A 19,116-nucleotide genomic window follows, 5' to 3' on the forward strand; every position below is an offset into this window, starting at 1 on the left:
CTTTGGAACTAAAACGTCACTAAAATTTTTTATTCCTTTGAAGGTCTTTGGAGGACTTCGGCAGGACTTGAAATTTCCCCGATACATTCCAGTTTATCGATAAATTTCAATCATTTGATACATATCGATAATTCGATGAATTTCAAAAACACTCAAATCCGATAACTCGATTAATTTCAAAAACTGTGAAATTCGAGGGCTCGCTAATTTCGATAACTTAAAAATTTATATTTGGATAACTTTATAAATTTTTACTTTGACAGCTCCACATTTTTTGAAAGCTATCGAAATATTTCGATAACTCGTTACGCTCTGTTAACACGATAAAATTCGATAAGCAGTGAAAACTCGGTAAGCTTATATAAGATTGAAATTTCGGTAAATCGATATATTTTGAAAAGTCCGTATACTTCGATATAGGATAAAGATTTGATTTGTGATTGCGATTTGATTGGTTTGTTGACCAAATAAAAAATAAAATTTATTTGTGATTTGATTTGTCAACCAAATGAGGAATAAAAATTTTTGTTTTGAATCAATTTGATTTGTAATTTTTCAACCAAATAATACTTTTGTTATGCAACGAAAATAAGATTTTCAAGTATCTTCCAGCTTCCAGTTCTACGTAAACATTCGGAATTTTTGGGAATAATTCGGGATTTTCGAGACTTCTTCAGGATTTTCGGAATCTTCGGAACTTCTTCGGGATATTTGGACTATTTCGGTATTTTTTGACTATTTCGGGATTTTCGAGGCTACTTTTCGGGATCCTAGCAACGAATTCGGGACTTTTGAGACTTCTTCGAGATTTTCGGAAACTTCGGGACTACTTCGGGTTTTTGACTATTTCGGGATTTTCGATATTACTTTGGGATTTTGGGGGTCCTCGGGACTTATTCGGCATTTTCGCAACTTCTTCAGGATTTTGAGACTATTCGGGACTTTCGAGACTTTTTGGGATTATTGGAATCTTCCGCACTACTTCGCGATTTCTGGACTATTTCGGGATTTTCGAGACTAATTTGAGATTTTTGGGATCCTCGAGACTAATTCGGAGATTTCGAGACTTTTTGGGACTATCACCAATATATTTAGATAACAAAATCCAAAAAAATATTGATTATTATATCGATAAGTCCCGATAATACCGAAAATCCCGAAATAGTTCCCAGGTTGACGGTACACGTCCCAGCCCGGAAATAAAGAGCCACCTTTTATTGTTTGTATACATGTGTACATATTTTTAATTTTATGTTTATGTATGTATATTTACTTAAGCGAATCAATTTTTTACATCAAAGATTTGTATAATATATTTTCTGGGAAGTAGAAAAAGTGGAAAGTTTTTTATGTAGAGATATGTAAACAAAACTTCTAAGTATCTTATTTTTTCTATCTGTCTCCAAACATTCTTTTTTGCTTTGCTCTTATCGAAAGAGTTTTAGTATATACTATTTTTTTTTTTTTATAAAAACAAAGGCTTAGCTAAATTTGTAGTATTAGCAACGGGCTTTTTCGTGCTTATTCGTGCTTTTATGAAATTTTACTGAACGCCCATGCGCGCACGAGTGCGTGCTGACAGCAAATATTCCGGCCCGTACCCGCGGGCTTACGCAGAGGCCCGCCGGGCCCCCAAATACCATTTGTGAACGATATTTTCATTTGAATGAGGAAATACCGTCAATGACTTTATTTCCAAATTTTTGTTGACTTTATTTTGCTTTTAAAAAGGAAATAATGCCAATTAACCTTATTTCGCACCAGGGTGGGAAATAAAGTCAATTGACCTTATTTCCGTTATTCTTGTTACCTGTCACCACTTTAAACACTTGGTAACCTCAACTTACTGATAGCTTGCTAATTCGCAACTGTACTTGAACTAAACTTATTAAGTTTTCAATCCCGGCATCCCGGCACTACAGCTCCGGGATCCCGCGATTTTTAATGATTTATTTACATACGTCAGGCAGGTGCTAGAGTTCGAGTGAACTTGAAAACGGAAAAAATAATTCAGGTGAATTTGACATGAAAAACAAGAATCAAAGAACGCCAAAATTTTAATTCAAAATTAACTTCAGTTATTTCACTGCTGGAAGTGGTCAGGATTATTTTTAAAGGACTTTGTAATTTCACAGATATGATTACTTCCAAAAATTATTTTAAAAAAAGTCAGTGCAATATATAAAAATATGGGAACCAAATGAAAGGAAAAATTCTTTTGAATAACAAAAAAATATTATTTTGGTTCATTAGGACGAATAGGTATTGAAATGCCCTTTTAATGAATTTAATTTCTTAAGAAAACAAAGTTATATTAGTACTTAACATGTAATTATTTCCAAAATAAATAGTGCAATATTTCAAAGGCACTCAAGGATAAACTTTTAAAATGGCATTTTCAATACCTACTCGCCTTATGCATAAAAACATTTTACCTATTTTAATTCTCTTTCTCTCTAACTTTAAACCCACACGGATTTTCTACATTGCACTGAATTTTTCAAATAATATGTTGATTTAATTATATTTTTCAAATTCCAAAGTCCTTTCTTAATCCTGATATCAGAGAGAACTGAAAATGCAGTTTTATTGTATCTGGCCCATGATTTCGCGACTATATTGAATTTTTAGGTGTAAAATTGACTGTTGCACGCTGTTTGCAATCGGAAGTGAATTTCAGAGCCTACCCGAATAACTGTACTTATTCAAACATTTTTGGAAGAGCGAAAATTCTGGAAGCAACACAAGAAACTTTTAAAGTGCGGCAGAGTTTTTCTTCATTTTGCTTTGTTGGAACTCTTCCATCCAACTCGCAAATTACTCGAGAAGGATATAAACGCCAAGTCCGACTAGCATTATACATATATATGTTATGCAAATGAACATTTAGACGTATACATACATACATATTGGGATATTTTAAAATTTACATTTTTTAGGGCCGTTTTCTGAAGTAACCTTTAACTTTAACGCTCACTTTATATTTAAAGGTTGGATTAAAAATAAAGCTATGTATAAAGTTAAGCATTTCTGTTATCGGTTTTTGACGAATATATGTTTCTTGGTTATAAACCAATTTAAAACCGATAATAAAATGCTTTACTTTAGACACAATGATAAATTTTAATGCAACCTTTATATATAAAGTGAGCTTTAAAGATACAGTTTACTTGAGAAAACGGCCCTTAGTCGGTAATCGAATACACGCACGCTCTTTTGATCCTTCTGGCCTGACTTTGACACGCTTCCACAACAAGCATTTGCTAACTTCTAACTACATATTTCACATTATCCCATTGTTTTTAACAAACGCATTTATGTACATACATATCGTTACAATGGTTTGGAAAGGGCGTATCTCACAACGTCGCTGAAATGAAAAAAGCCACAACTAATTAAAATTTTGTATTGCGTAAAAGGATGTGAATGCATCATAATCAATCAAGAAGTGAATTTTAGATTTTTAGTTAGTTACGCCTTTTTGTATTTGAGCGACGCAGTGAGATACGACCTTTCCGCACTACACTAACGATATGTATGGATGTGCTAAGTAACACTACTGCACAGCAAGGTTTACCGGATTCTCTGTGGTAATATGCATGCAAATTTTCTTGTTTTTCACTCTGTTTTCATGCAAAAAACAATTCAACTTCAATTTACTTTTGTTCGACATTGAAAGCTATCAAAACGGCGGAATCCATTAAAAAGAAAAGCCTGAATTTAATTTTTTATAATACGCAAACATACCGCAAAAATGTTAACGCTAGCATTTATATATATTAGACTGCATCGCCAAAAAATGTTGCAGGTTTCCAACGGTATTACAACGTTTATTATATTTGAAGACATCCACCAAAATATTTCGGAAAAAATATTAAGATTTAGGTGAGCTATACCGATTTCAAAATACCTTCAAAAATGGAGTTTTTTATGAAGATAAAAAGTTTCTTAAAGAACTTTTGGAAAAAAACACCTCAGACCACAAAACAAATTAAACTTGAAAAATATGTATAAAAATATTTAAAAATCTTTTCAACGGAATCGTAATAATGAGATTTTTGATGCTGCTTTTTAACTTTTTTCAAAGACTGATTTACGTAAACTAATTTAGACTTGTGTGGTATCAGTGGAAAGGTATTTTCCCACTCTTTTTATTTCTGTGCAAATCGAAGTCATTCACGTCCCTTTTTTGAAATTACACTCGTTCATCCTACCTTTCTCTTGCATCCTTTCAATGAGTTTATTAGCAAAGGAATAAAGAGGGTGAGAAAGTGCCTTTCCAAGTCGAAATCGGAACAGTTTAGGTTCAGTTATTCAAATATTTCTTATGCCAATCTTTGAAAAAAGGTTATAAACAGTATCAAAAATCTCATTTTTACGATTCTGATGAAAATGTTTTATATTTTTTTTTAATACTTTTATGCAAATTTTGTAAGCCTAAACCGTTTTATAATTTGATGGGATTTTTTTCAAAAAANATTTTTGATGCTGCTTTTTAACTTTTTTCAAAGACTGATTTACGTAAACTGATTTAGACTTGTGTGGTAAAGCAACTTGTGTGGAAAGGTATTTTCCCACTCTTTTTATTTCTGTGCAAATCGAAGCCATTAACGTCCCTTCTTTTCAAATCCCAACACATTTTAACTCAACTTGAAATTACACTCGTTCATTCTACCTTTCTCTTGCATCCTTTCAATGAGTTTATTAGCAAAGGAATAAAGAGGGTGAGAAAGTGCCTTTCCAAGTCGAAATCGGAATAGTTTAGGTTCAGTTATTCAAATATTTCTTATGCCAATCTTTGAAAAACGTTAATAAACAGTATCAAAAATCTCATTTTTACGATTCTGTTGAAAATGTTTTATATTTTTTTTTTAATACTTTTATGCAAATTTTGTGAGCCTAACCCGTTTTATAATTTGATGGGATTTTTTTCAAAAAAATCTTTAAGAAACTATTTGTATCCATAAAAAACTCCATTTTTGGAGGTATTTATAAATTGGATCAGCTCACGTAAATCTTAATATTTTTCCGAAATATTTTGGTGCGCATCTAACAATATAATAGATTTTTTCTATGGGGAGTGATGCAGTCTAATATACATACATACATACTACATAGCAAATATTTCGAATGCATACGAACATACAGTGGTTCAAACAAGCCTTCTCAGGGTTATTTTTTTAATATTCACAATGTTTTTTAGTTGTAATAATTTTTGTGAAAATCTTTGTTCATAAAACTTCAAACCTTATGCAAAATTCAAAGAATTTATGCAGTTTTCCAACTCATGAAATTTTGGTAGTGTNCTTTAAGAAACTATTTTTATCCATAAAAAACTCCATTTTTGGAGGTATTTAGAAATTGGATCAGTTCACGTAAATCTTAATATTTTTACGAAATATTTTGGTGCGCATCTTAAAATATAATAGATTTTTTTTTTATGGGGAGTGATGCAGTCTAATATACATACATACATACTACATAGCAAATATTGCGAATGCATACGAACATACAGTGGTTCAAACAAGCTTCCACAGGGTTATTTTTTTAATATTCACAATGTTTTTTAATTGTAATAATTTTTGTGAAAATCTTTGTTCATAAAACTCAAAGTTTCAAACTTTATGCAAAATTCAAAGAATTTATGCAGTTTTCCAACTCATGAAATTTTAGTAGTGTATATTGGAAGAAGCTAAGAATTCGCGTTGACTTTTAACATTTTCTTTTTAATAAAAATAGATGTTAACTTTTTGGGCATTTATTCTTTAACAAATTCTTTTGGTTATAGCATAAACAATATTTTCATAAAAAAAATTTTAAAAAACTTCCNTTTTTTTTTTAATAAAAATAGATGTTAACTTTTTGGGCATTTATTCTTTAACAAATTCTTTATGTTATGGATAAAAGTGCAAAACACCGTCCGCAAAAAAATATTAAAAATCAACGCGAATATTAAATCGTCTAAAGCTTGCACTTTATTATACTATAATTTTGTGGACTTTATTTATAGCCTTATCCGGAATGTTCTAAAAATTCCGATTAAATGGTTCGACATTTTTGGGATTTTTTAACTTTTGTATTAAGCTTAAAACTTTGATTAATACGATTTTGGTTATAGCATAAACAATATTTTTATAAAAAAAATTTAAAAAAACTTCCAAGTTGAAAAGAGTTGTGAATATAAAAAAGTTACCATGTGAACAGTTGTCTAAGTCACTGTATGCATGTATGTATGTTAGTGTTAATGTGACTGCCAAATGAATTTGATGATGTTTACATTTTCTCGTGAATTTTGTGATTGCTTGCTTTTTCTTACATTCAATTTTGATGATGGATAACGACATGCAAATAGAATTTGGGTTAATTTCTCTGCAATATAATATATTTAAACAAATATCGTGCGTATCGTCCATATATGTACACACATACATACATATGTATATACATATGTATGCAGCAATGAGGGGCAAAATTGTATTTACTAAGCACTAAGAACAAAAGTATTTAGATATTTATGATGTAGTAAATTACAAGTATGTACTACTTATGTCCTTAAATATTTTGAATGTCAATAAATACCGAGTTATAATAAGATTTACATACTTTAGTAGTTACGAAGATAATTTAAGTGAAACGATTTTTTTTATGGAATTGAGCGTACATAAAAAAATTGTTTCACTTAAATTGTTTTCGTGAAACTGGCAGGTAGATATGCGTTTATTCAATTATTCGAACCAGCTGAATAATCGAAACCTGATTAATTAATTAATCAAAGAATAATCTTTACACAAATGTTTAGTATTTCTGGTTTCGCGGGATACTGAATAAAATATTACTTAGTATATTTGGTTTTATTAAATACGGTATACAAAATTAATCCCGAGAAGTGCCGTAATGGTCCTGAAAGATCCCGAAATATATAATAAAGAAAATTTCAAAAAGCCCCCAACAAATCCAAGAAAATTTTACAAAGTTTCAAAAAATATCGAAAAGCTCGAAGTACATACTTTATTATATTGTCAATCTACTAAATATCTTATAACTTAAGTAATAAGCACTCTAAAATACATAAGTACTTCAGTTTTTAATATTTTTAAAATACTATTTACTTAAATATGTCTTTAGCAATTTCTAAATACCAGTGTTTTTCACCTAGTAAGAGATGTTCACTCTTTGTTCCACACAAGCACGCGGGATCCCGCGGCTGACCAAGATAGCCCAGAAGGCGTTCCTCACGTTAGAAACATGGATAATAGAGAGCAAATACGTTTCACTTTTGGATTGTAAATGTCTTCTTCTCCGTGAACCGAATATTGATTTCGCCGTTGAATAAAAGTCCGCAAAAATATCTAACATTTTAAGTACCAAGAACAAACTTGAATCCGCTGATTTGACGATCTTTTGCACGAAATATGGGTTTTGCGTTGCTCACTCTCTGAGCACTTTTAGCAAATTTTTGCATATATGAGAGAATGATTTTTCTTGCTCTCTAATTACCGAGCCCAGCCCGGGAAGCGTATGTAGCAGAGCTTATATATGTATGTAAGTAAATTGGTATTTGTCCACTTCAAAGCCGCTTTCGACAGCACGAAAAGGAGTTGCCTATATGCCGCGATGTCTGAATTCTGCATCCCCTGAAACTGATATGGCTGTGTAAAATGACGTTGAGCAATACAACCAGCTCCGTCAGGATTGGGAAAAACCTCTCCGAGGCGTTTGCTACCAAACGGGGTTTCAGACAGGGGGACTGCCTTTCATGCGATTTCTTTAATCTGATATTGGAGAAGATAATAACAGCTACAGAACTGAACCGCTCAGGAACAATTTTGTACAAGAGCGTACAATTGCTGTCGTACGCCGATGACATCGAACATCATTGCGACATCGACAAGAACCGCGAAGTCTTTTCTACCTTTTCTAGGTTGGATAAGGAAGCAAAGCGATTGGGTCTGGTTGTCTTCGAGGACAAGACGTACTATCTCCTGTCATCAAACAAACAGTCAGCGCATTCGAGCCATAGCACCAACGTCACTGTTTCCTCGGGGGTACCCCAAGGATCCGTTCTCAGGCCTCTCCTGTGGAACTTAATGCGCTACGAGGTTCTATGCATCGATATGCCTCCTCGGGTAAAAATAATAGGATTCGGGCAAAATACAGGATATTGAAAGGAAAGCCAGCGAAGCTATAAAAAGATTGAAGGCATGGCTATCATCGAGATATCTAGAACTCGCTGATAACAAAACAGAGGCAGTATTGATAAGTTGCAGAAAGGCCGTAGACATAATAAGATTCAGTGTTGGTTAAAAACTATAATATAAAAGACCGCAATAAAATATTTGGGGGTAATGATTGATGGCCATTTAAACTTTAAGGCCCACCTGGAGTATGCAGCAAAGAAAGCATCGAATTCACAGCATGCTTATCTAGAATGATGCCAAATATCGGCGGTCCCAAACATAGTAGAAGGGTATTGCTTAATAGAGTGGTCAGCTCAGTCTTACTCTACTGTGCTCCAATCTGCGAAAATACTCACATCTGTGTATCACCTAAGCGCACTAAGGACAATATCTGACAAAGCACCCTTCGTGATTGCCGGACTGATTCCCGTAGATATCCTGGCAAACGAGATGCAAAGAGTGTATAAGCGCGTATCTGTGGGAAATACCAGCTTAAACCGAAAAGAAGTACAGAGCAGGAAAGATGCCGATCTATGGAGATCTGGCAAAAGCGTTGGGATGAATCGGAAGAGGGTAGGTGGACTCATAAGCTTATTGCATGCATTAAAAACTGGCTGGAAGGAGCCCACGGAAATTCAAACTACTATTTAACAGAGTTTCTTTCCGGACATGGCCCCTACCGAGAGTATCAAAAAATATTTGGGCATGGAGATTTCACGCACTGTCTGACTTGCAGAGGCCTTACTGAAAACGCGCAACACATAGTATTCTTTTGTCCTCGCTATGCCCCTGAAATCCGAAATATACTGCAGGGTATCAACATTGTCGACTACATGTTAAAATCAGCAAAGAACTGGCATAAAATGTGCGACATATCTCCAAAATTCTAAAAGATCTAAGACGATCTGACGATGCTAGAACCGGTTAAATAAGGTAGCGAGCCTGTTAGCCAACCAGCCCCGTGAGGTAATACCTTAAATGGCAGTGCCGCGGGTAGAGTGGTTAGTGGAGAGGTTTAAATACGCAGGTGTACCTGAGAGGCTACAAATCGCGCATACTACTCTGCCGGTATAGTAGTACCATGAGAGTTCCCTCTTCATGGGTGTCATCCCAGAAAAAAACATCACTGTTGACACTTATAATTATAATAATGTGGAGAATTTCATTTATTCGTCATAATGTCAGCATCGAAATTCAGCGCAGCATCACTATTGCCAACAAGTGCTACTTTGGACTAAGCAGGCAATTAAGGAGTAAAGTTCTCTCTCGACATACGAAAACTACACTCTATAAGTCACTCATCATGCCTGAGTGTGCTGGTGTATGCCGCAGAAGCATGGAAAATTACAACATCCGATGAGGCGGCTCTTCGAGTATTCGAGAGGAAGATTTGCGGACCTTTATTCGTTGGCGATAGCGAGTACCGCAGACGATTAAATGATTAGTTGTATGAGCTTTACAACGACATGGGCATAGTGCAGCGAATTAAAATACAGCAGGTTCGCTGGCTCGGCCGAGTCGTTCGAATTGACTCCGAAAACATTCAGCTCGGAACCCGCTGGTGATAGCAGAGGAACAGGGAGGCCCCCACTGCGATCGAAAAACCCATTGGAGAAGGGCTTGACTTTTCAAATTGGCGTCAGTTGGCACAGAAGAGAACCGACTGGCGTGCCTTGTTGAGCTCAGCCAAAATCGCTTAGGCGGTTACAAAGCCCAAGAAGAAGAAAAAATTGGTATTTATTTAGTATCCAAGCCAGTACTCTAGATGCAATCTTATTTATGTATGCCCGCCACTGGTATTTAGCTGATTATGATCAGATGTATATCGCCACAATGCACAAAGACCAAACGACATCATAACTGAAATTGGGGAGTTGAATTCTATGAAATATGATGGGCATATCAATCAAAAAGTGAATTTATTAGTTACGTCTTTTTGCATTTCAGGTGACGTTATGATATAAGTATAAATATATATATGCTCTATTCCTGGGCTGTAAGCTTTTGAGAGCTTTGATTAGTGTCTTAATCCTCGAAAAAAAACATAAATTTCAGTAGAAGCGAAATCTCCAATTTCGCCGGGTATCTCAAATAAATATGTTGAAAAATGCTCACTGCATGTAGGTAGGTAAATATAATATCTTCATTTTTTCGCTTGTAAATAGTAAGGTGTGTACATACATAGATACATACTTACCTGCAAATATATAAATGACACTTTTTACTAGCCGCGTGTTACTTTGCCCATCCTCCTCTTTTGAACTTTTCTTCTTTTTGACAGCTGCGAGACACATAAGTACTACATACATACATATGTACGTATGCCATTTACATACATACGTATGCCATTTCCATACATACATTTTAAGCACCATTTTAAAAAGGACTGCCGGAAAATGGCAGAAGCAGGTCAGAAACATTACGCAGCAGAGGATGTGTGCAATATTTCCGCATGAACGCCGTTTTTAGTAGCAAATTCGCTGCGGGAGAATCGTACGTGTGATGCCGAAAAGTGCCCTAAAGTGCATGCAATAATGCTACATTTAAATTACTACTGTATGTACAATGGTTATTGCTACAGATTTTTTTTTTTTTCATAGCGTATACCTATAGCTAAAATTAACAAAAGTCACATGAGGAGAAAAGTATTTTTACAAGCTTTTTACTAGCATTTATTTGATTTGCCCATCCCGCGGAAATTCCCAATCGATTTTAAACTAACTTCCGGACAAGCTAGAGACTTGAAACTTTCGGCATAGTTCCGATGACGAGTGCAATGCAATTTCAAATGTAAATTGATTCCTTAGATAGTTCAGGGGTCTTTATATAAATATATATATATATATGATTTATTCGCAGATATTAGGGAGCGCAATTAATAAATTGCAGCAAACGTAAACTAAAAAGTTCAAAATAAAAAAAGTAATTTTTAAGCAAAAACCAAAACCGACTTCTATTCTCATATAAAGATTTAAGATTATCGTTAATTCCTTCACGATCCAACTATCGGATTGAGGTACCACCTTTCCGATGAATTATCGAAATCGGTAACGTGGCCCAAAGTTATAAAAAAAACCGACGAACACATAACCTCCTCCTTTTTTTGAAGTCGGCTAATAAAGTAAGGAAACCTTGATTACCATAAGACGTCAGGCCTGGACTCGAATCGTAACAGCCGTGAACGAGCAACTCGTCACGTAGAAATGCCTATTTCGGATTATAACAGTCGTGAACGTCTCTCGCTCGTCTCTAATCTAAAACATTTAAATTTCCCCACAGCAGACGCCAAACAATTATGAATACTTGTACCAAGATTCTTTTTAGCTTTTATTATAGAAGCCCACATACGGTATTTTAGGTCATAGTGTTCATTATGCCCCGACTAAATGTACATATGTATGTATGAATAAATTTCTACGTCTTCAGACGGTTAATAAAGAGTACGACAGTGAATTTATAAGGTGCTTAATACGGTTTTGATGGCAATACGATAAATCAAAGCAGTCTGTTGGGTCTCTGAACACAATGCTGCCAAAAGCCTCATAACAAATCTATGCAAAGGCGAGGCACAAAAAGTGTTCCGTCGTCTCATCCACCAGCATATGCCATTCACATGTTCGTGTCACGAGAATTGAACAGTCAACCAGCCAACAAGTTATCTGCAGTTCCATCTTCTCAATGAAAGTAAATAGCTATCAAGACCCTCTGAGATTGAGGACAACATCAGTTTTGCCCACATGCGGTCCTTCGAAGCTTCCCAGTCATTGCTGAGCGAAATATGTGTGTATTATATACACCCAGTTTCTAACGGTGGTTTCGATGGCCGAGAGTGCGATTGCTATAACTATAATTATAAAACGCACTTTTTGTAGTATGGTTTATGATTCGGCGATTTATTTATCTTTATCGACCATACATGTCTCCTTCAGCTCAATACATGCTGTGCGTTCAAACGGTTTTATAGGTCCAGGTGGATAGAAAATGTCTACTTTGCAAAAATTCAAGCTTTTGCCAGAAGAGCTGCCTATATAAGCAACTATCTTTTACCTGCGGGTTTCACCCCACGTTATTATACAAATATGAAAAATACTTTATGTAAAGATATTATACTCTCTTTCTGCTCTAATTTTACTATAGCCGTGATAGCAGCTTGGGTGATATGGAATGAAATGCAATAATAATTTTTTGGCACTGCAGGTGTTTCTATTGGTTAGGTTAAAATATCTCCAATAAATTATATAATAGAAGAAATACTATCTAATTTCCTACGAATAATAACTCTAATATAATTTCACAGCATTTTTTTAGTACTTCAAAGTATCTATTAACATAAACGCATTTTCCAATACAATTATCATACATTTTATTTTCAATAAAGTTTCGGGTTTTACTTTAAAGCATTCCTGTTTTATTGTCATTGCAAAAGCTAAGAGAACTGGAAACTGAGGTATTTTAAATTCGAAAGGAATATCAAAAGGAATTGAAGGAGTCATATGACTTGTGGTTCCGAAGTTATGGCTGATAAAAAATTCCACGCTTATATTATAAACCTACCATTGATATGTATGCATACCAAATTTCAAGTTCATGTGACTTATGGTTCCGAAGTTATAGCTGATTAAAAATTCCACGCCCCTGGCAAAATTTACACCATATTTGCAAACAAAACCATACCTAAGTATAACCTTCCCGGGGTAAAAACAAATAAGTGCGCAAAGTTTCCTGCGATTCCGTGCAGTGGTTCAAAAGTTATAAGGTAATAAACAAACAGACCTTCACATTTATATATATAGAATAACAACACTAGTCAACAAGAAATCCGATTGTGGCAGGCAATGGCAAATCTCCGCCTTGAAAAATCTTGTCATTAAAACCATTTGCCGTCCTAGAGAAGTTGTGTTTTACACTTGGCAAAAGTTTAAGGGCCAAAGTATGTATTATTATTATTAACCTGATTATATGTGCAAAAGCCAAAAATTCATAGTAGCCTTTTACTATAGTTGTAGTTTCTATAATATTTCATCATAAACACTTCAAAGCAATCCTTATGTAAAATTATATACTTAATCCAAATATGAAGTCAGGGGCGGGGGGAATTATTCGGTAACCAGTTAGCGACAATTTTCGAATCGATATCGCATTTTGGACGCAAAAGCATTTATATCATGTGTCGAAAAGTGCGATAGCGATCCGAAAATTGTCGCTAACTGGTTACAGAATCTCCCTCCAGAACACAAAAAAGTAGAACAAGTTTTGAGGTATAGCTACACTTGAGATCTGAAAAAATTGTTCCCATTCATATAAATTTTTTTGGTTATAGTTGGTCAATCGAAAATTTCTTCTCACATTAGTGAAGCTTATTAATGGTGTTTTCTTTTCTCGAAAAAAATGTCAACATTTTTAAGACAGAGCACGCAATACGCATGTGAAGATGCTGAGAAAAGAACACGAAAGCTTGAAATTTATTAAAAGTTAACATAATTTATGAAATCATACATTTGTATGTAAACTATTTTTGCGTATTTTTATTTAAGAGATCATGATTTCTATATTTATTATTAAATTTGGATAAGTAGGGTCTTATTGTATTTGTAAAAAATCATACTTTGACGTCTAAGAAATAAAGCGGTAAACCAATTTTTTCACATTTACGTTCATACCGAAAATAAAATTGTTTGGGAAATTTTATTAAAAATTACGCGACATAGCTGGTAAATCGATAAAAAGCTCCTGGAAACGCTTATCGGATTGCAATGAGTTGCTGACATGGATGATGGTAAATTTAATAAGCTTCACCTAAGTAAAAACAAATTTTCGATTGACCAATTTCATTAAACAAACTGCATTAAGTGAGTGCATTTTTTCAGATCTCAAAAAAAAATACAATTTGTTATATCTCATAAACTGATCTACTTTCTCAAGCAGAAAATTTTACCATAGTAATGATGGTCAAATGCTTAAAGTAACACAGATCCACAAAAAAAAATCGGTGAAATCGACCTGTCACGTAAAATCCGAGATGCTTTTTGAGGTTAGACTAGGTTTGGTCAAAGGAACCTTTCATCGATTTTTTTTTTTTTGTGGACCTGTGTAATTTGTGTAATACTGCCTAACCAACAACAGCCAAGACAGCAGTCGTAAAGCGAATATAACCCCTTTAATTTTTATTGAATGTATTGGATCATAAATAAATTCTCGCCCGATTTTATGCTCGTTTTTTGAGTTTACGATTGCTGATATTGATTTAATAATTAAGTGTATTTCACGTGTTTGATAAGATTAACCATAAAGGGTTTTTACTATACTTCTATTGGCTATTCAACAATTTTTACCATTTAGTTCAATTTTAAGAGTTGATCTCAAACCACAGAATACTCGCAGAAGTCAAGAAAATTTCATTTTAATGATGCATATTCGATTCCTTTTCGCATTGGCCTTAACAGGTCTGTTGATGGGCGTTGTGGCAGCAAGCGATCGAGGTGAGGATTGTAGCGTATACTTAACAGCTGGACTTCGCCTGTTGTAGGACATTCTAGCTTCCTTTGATTTTGATCCTTAATATGGTTAGGTTAAGTTTATGTTGTGATGGTAGCCCCCAGTTGAGAACAAGTTTGGAAATTGTTGGAGTTATANGATCGAGGTGAGGATTGTAGCGTATACTTAACAGCTGGACTTCGCCTGTTGTAAGACATTCTAGCTTCCTTTGATTTTGATCCTTAATATGGTTAGGTTAAGGTTATGTTGTGATGGTAGCCCCCAGTTGAGAACAAGTTTGGAAATTGTTGGAGTTATGCTTAGTGGTACTATCTGATCTTCGACAGCAACCACTACTCAGACGATGAAACACAACGAGCCAATAGTGAACTTACGGTGGCAGCTAATATCAATGTCAGAGCGATCATCAGGGTTGATGATGAAGTATTTCAATGCTAGGCTTGCGAAAGGATAACATCCTGGTAGAATCCTTCATGCAGCTGCGGCAGTCATTTTTTTATGTTAACCGAACATTCACTTTGCAGAGCCTTCACCAAAAGCAAGATCAAGACTTGTGTAAGTATAAAGAGCCCTTTTTATAAATCCAACCTGAGCCAGAAGTCAAGTCTTGCCAACTCGTAAGCTACGCAGTTTTTCGCCAATGTCACTGTGGCCTCGTGTCGGTAAAAACCTATTTAAAGGCAACCTACATATATAAACCTTTTAGATTTTATTTACCAAAAATGCCGTCCTTAGTTTTAGAGCCCTAAATTCAAGTACGTAATATGTTACTTTTATTTAAAAAAAAAATCCGAGAGAGAGATATTTACAAATAGACATCAATATTTCATGCACGAGTGTATACACTAATAAATTTAGTTTACTCGTTGCCGTAACATACTTTAAACTTCGCCTTATCAACAAGTATTATGGCAATATTATTTCGCAACACTTGTACTTTACCCTTTATAAAACAATACCTACTATATTTTTACCGAGCTTTTACTAATACAAATTTCTTTATCTCAAAAACGCATTTATTTTCGTCCCTCCAGCACATCCTCGCAGCACTGGCACCTCAACGCGATTGGGCTCCGCGTCACATCTCACGAACGAAGCAGAACGTGAGGCTAGCTATTGGATTGCTAAGGCACAGAATACGCTCAGCGAAAAACTCCAACAATCAGCGAAACTGAATGCAAATGGTAACGCTAAGAACATCATCTTCTTCCTCGGCGATGGCATGTCGATTCACACAGTCACAGCCGCACGCAATCTAATGGGCGACAGCGCTAATCAGGTGTCATTCGAAAAATTCCCCTACTTTGGCTTGTCGAAGACATACTGCGTCGACCGACAAGTGGCTGATTCAGCTTGCACAGCCACCGCCTATTTGGGTGGCGTGAAGGCCAACTACGGCACAATAGGCGTGAATGCCAAAGTAAAGCGTCATGATTGCACCACCGGCCAGAATCCGGATAACTTTGTGGATAGTATTGCTAAGTGGGCGCAAGATGCGGGAAAAGATACTGGGTTGGTGACAACGGCGCGTGTGACACACGCCTCACCGGGTGGCATGTATGCGCATACTGCCAATCGAGATTGGGAGAATGATGCCGCTGTGTTCTCGAAGAGTGGCTGTAGCGCTAAGAGCAATGTAGATATCGCACGTCAGCTGGTGGAGTGGAATGTGGGTAAGAATTTGAAAGTGGTCATGGGTGGCGGTCGGCGCAACTTTATTAACACTACGGTCAACGATGAAGAAGGACTGCCTGGCCAGCGTACGGATGGCCGAAATTTGATCCAGGATTGGTTGAAGGATAAAGATACAAATAACCAGCAGGCAGCATATGTTTGGAGCAAGAAAGGCTTGAGTTTGGTGGATTTGGATAAAACGGAGTATTTGCTAGGATTATTCGCAAATTCGCATTGCCCCTACAATGGCGATTTGGAACGCAGCAACTACAAACTAGTGAAGCCATCGCTAACCGAGATGACGGAGGCCGCAATTAAGGTATTGCAAAAGAACAAAAACGGCTACTTCCTCTTTGTGGAAGGTGCACGCATCGACATGGCGCATCATGATACCCGTGCACGTAAATCACTGGAGGATACCGTGGAGTTCTCACGCGCTATTGAGCGTGCACGCGAAATGACCTCAGAAGAGGATACGCTCATCGTGGTAACGTCAGATCACTCGCACACCATGACCATTAACGGCTATCCGGTGAGTAATATGCTTCGAAGTTACTATTTCTACTTGAAATAAATACTTTCCTTCTTTCTTTCAACAGTATCGCGATTCAGCAATCACTGGCTTGTCCGATTCGCTAGGCGCTGATGGTTTGCCTTTCACCATTTTGTCCTACGCCAATGGACCCGGTTTCAGCAGTACCTATAATGAACAAACCGGCCGCAGCGAGATAACCGCCGAACAGACAGAAAACGTACGTTTTGAATATCCCGCCACAGTGCCATTGGACTCTGAAACTCATGGTGGAGATGACGTGGGCGTGTTCGCTTCTGGGCCATTCGCACAATATTTCAGCGGAAATTACGAGCAATCAAATATACCTGCAATGATGGCGCGAGCGCTCAATATTGGCCCATATGCTAATATTTGAATTATCTGCAAAAATCTGATATTTTATGATTAAAAATTTGCAAATCTTTGTTTTATTTCAAAAATCATACAAAATATGTACACATGTATAACTTTGCAGGCCCCTACAGGTATTGATTGGACCATAAGCACTCGCTGCATCATTTTAAAGTTAATCGGTCATATTCATAGTCGACTTTAAGGTAGGTTGCAGCTTTTTTGACAGATATTCTATTAAAAATTATGTAAAAAAGTTGGAGCTAGCTTTACTGTCGACTCGATTTTGACTATGAATTAGGGTGGTTCGAAAATAGTCAAAATCTAAATTTTGTATAGGAGTCACCTTCATTTCATTCTACGTACAAATTAAAGAGATCCACGAAAACTTCAAAACTTTAAAATTTGTAAATTTTTACATATTTCTTTACGATAGAAAAAATTTATTGCGTATTAACCTCCAAACACCGGCATTCGTTTAAATTTTCTCGGAATAAATGCAGCATTTTTTTTCTTCTGAGTTCCAAATTAAACTGGGTTACAAATAATTATATTATCATATATATATATAGGGGTGGGCTCAGGCCCAGTTTAACTTAGCATTAAAAACGAAAAAAAAAAAAACAAAAACAGTATTCTTCTAATAGCAGTCGCCCCTCGGCTGGCAATGGCAAACCTACGAGTGTATTTCTGTCATGAAAAACAGCTTCTCATTAAAATAAAATCGCCGTTCGGAATCAGCGTAAAAATTTAGGCCCTTCCCCTTTTTGTGGCAGCATCAAGGCGCACGCCACAAATCGGAGGAAAAGCTCGGCCAAACACTAATATATGTGTAAGCGCCAATCTGTTATTAAATAGGGGTGAGGAAGTCTTGACCTCTTGACGCCCTTGAAAGTGCTAGACTACATTAAAAGCCTTTCCCCATAGGACGGAGGGTCACTCACAATAGATCACTTCAGAGGTCGCGGTGCGTATGGCCCATAATAATAGTAATAATCATAAGTCCTGACCCCAAAGGCCTTTTTTAACTTTAGTCAATGGTAACAAAATATGTTTTGCAGTGTTGAGCAGTTTCAATACCAAAAGTACTCAAAACTCGGTTCTCGAAAGGATCGACTGTACCCGATTTTTAAAAGTATCGTCACTGAGTGCTCTAAAATACTCAGTACTCACAAAAGAACTCGAAAGTACTCAGTTCTCGAGAATACCCTGTTCCGATACTCACTTTGATACATGTACTCAGGATCGAATCAAAGTACTGAGTATTAGGTGTCGAATAGGTACTTGAAAGTACTGAGTTCTTTTTACCTTGCACCCAGTACAGTCAGCATAATTTGGGATTTATAATATTAATTTGAATAAAGTGTTGCCAGCTTGAGACATTTCTACACTAATCATTAAAATGTTACCAACATGTGTATATTTATTTAAATAAACTAGTCGGTACTCTCAAAAATGTCTGATCCTAAAAAGTATCGACACCGAAGAACTCGATCCTCAAAAGTACTCAATACTTCCCAACACTAATGTCAACTTTGTCGAATTTAAATACTTTCAATACCTGGCAGCGACCCTCAAAAATTATTTTTAAATTCTCGTGGAGGTCTTTATTTGTACATGTAACGAAATGAAGGGATGTCCCATACAAATTTAAGATTTTGGCATTTTAAGCAGCACTCTTGAGAGACAGCAGTTAAACTCTCCCGCCGCAGCCAAGTAGTTATAAATAGGATCTTCCGTGTCGGATCGTGTATTCTTTGCGATAATCGACTTTGGGCCAACGTGTGATTCATATTAGGAATAACAGTGGAGGAAAAAGTCGAGGAATTTCGATACGAGTATTTTGTTCGATACATACTCAGTACC

At 35.8% G+C, this 19,116-nt stretch overlaps 1 protein-coding gene across 1 annotated transcript; it reads left to right on the plus strand.

The window, feature by feature from the left end:
• The first annotated feature begins 14,520 nt into the window (after window positions 1-14,520).
• Window positions 14,521-17,319, plus strand: LOC108371703 (membrane-bound alkaline phosphatase-like). The gene is made up of 3 exons (XM_017627311.1): window positions 14,521-14,656; window positions 15,707-16,878; window positions 16,946-17,319. The coding sequence occupies exons 1-3, from the start codon at window positions 14,581-14,583 to the stop codon at window positions 17,273-17,275; spliced, it is 1,578 nt and encodes a 525-aa protein (XP_017482800.1). The 5' UTR covers window positions 14,521-14,580; the 3' UTR covers window positions 17,276-17,319.
• Window positions 17,320-19,116: the final 1,797 nt, after the last annotated feature.

The sequence above is a fragment of the Rhagoletis zephyria genome, unplaced genomic scaffold, assembly GCF_001687245.7.
Source record: "Rhagoletis zephyria isolate East Lansing unplaced genomic scaffold, Rhagoletis_zephyria_1.1 Rzeph_scaffold_05155, whole genome shotgun sequence".
In the NCBI taxonomy this organism is placed as follows: Eukaryota; Metazoa; Arthropoda; class Insecta; order Diptera; family Tephritidae; genus Rhagoletis; species Rhagoletis zephyria.

Bases quoted from the DNA above. Each gene is read 5' to 3' on its own strand.
- LOC108371703 (XM_017627311.1), top strand. From the start codon at position 14,581: ATGATGCATATTCGATTCCTTTTCGCATTGGCCTTAACAGGTCTGTTG. The intron at 14,657-15,706 runs GTGAGGATTGTA...TCGTCCCTCCAG, and splicing joins TGTGGCAGCAAGCGATCGAG to CACATCCTCGCAGCACTGGC. The intron at 16,879-16,945 runs GTGAGTAATATG...TTCTTTCAACAG, and splicing joins TGACCATTAACGGCTATCCG to TATCGCGATTCAGCAATCAC.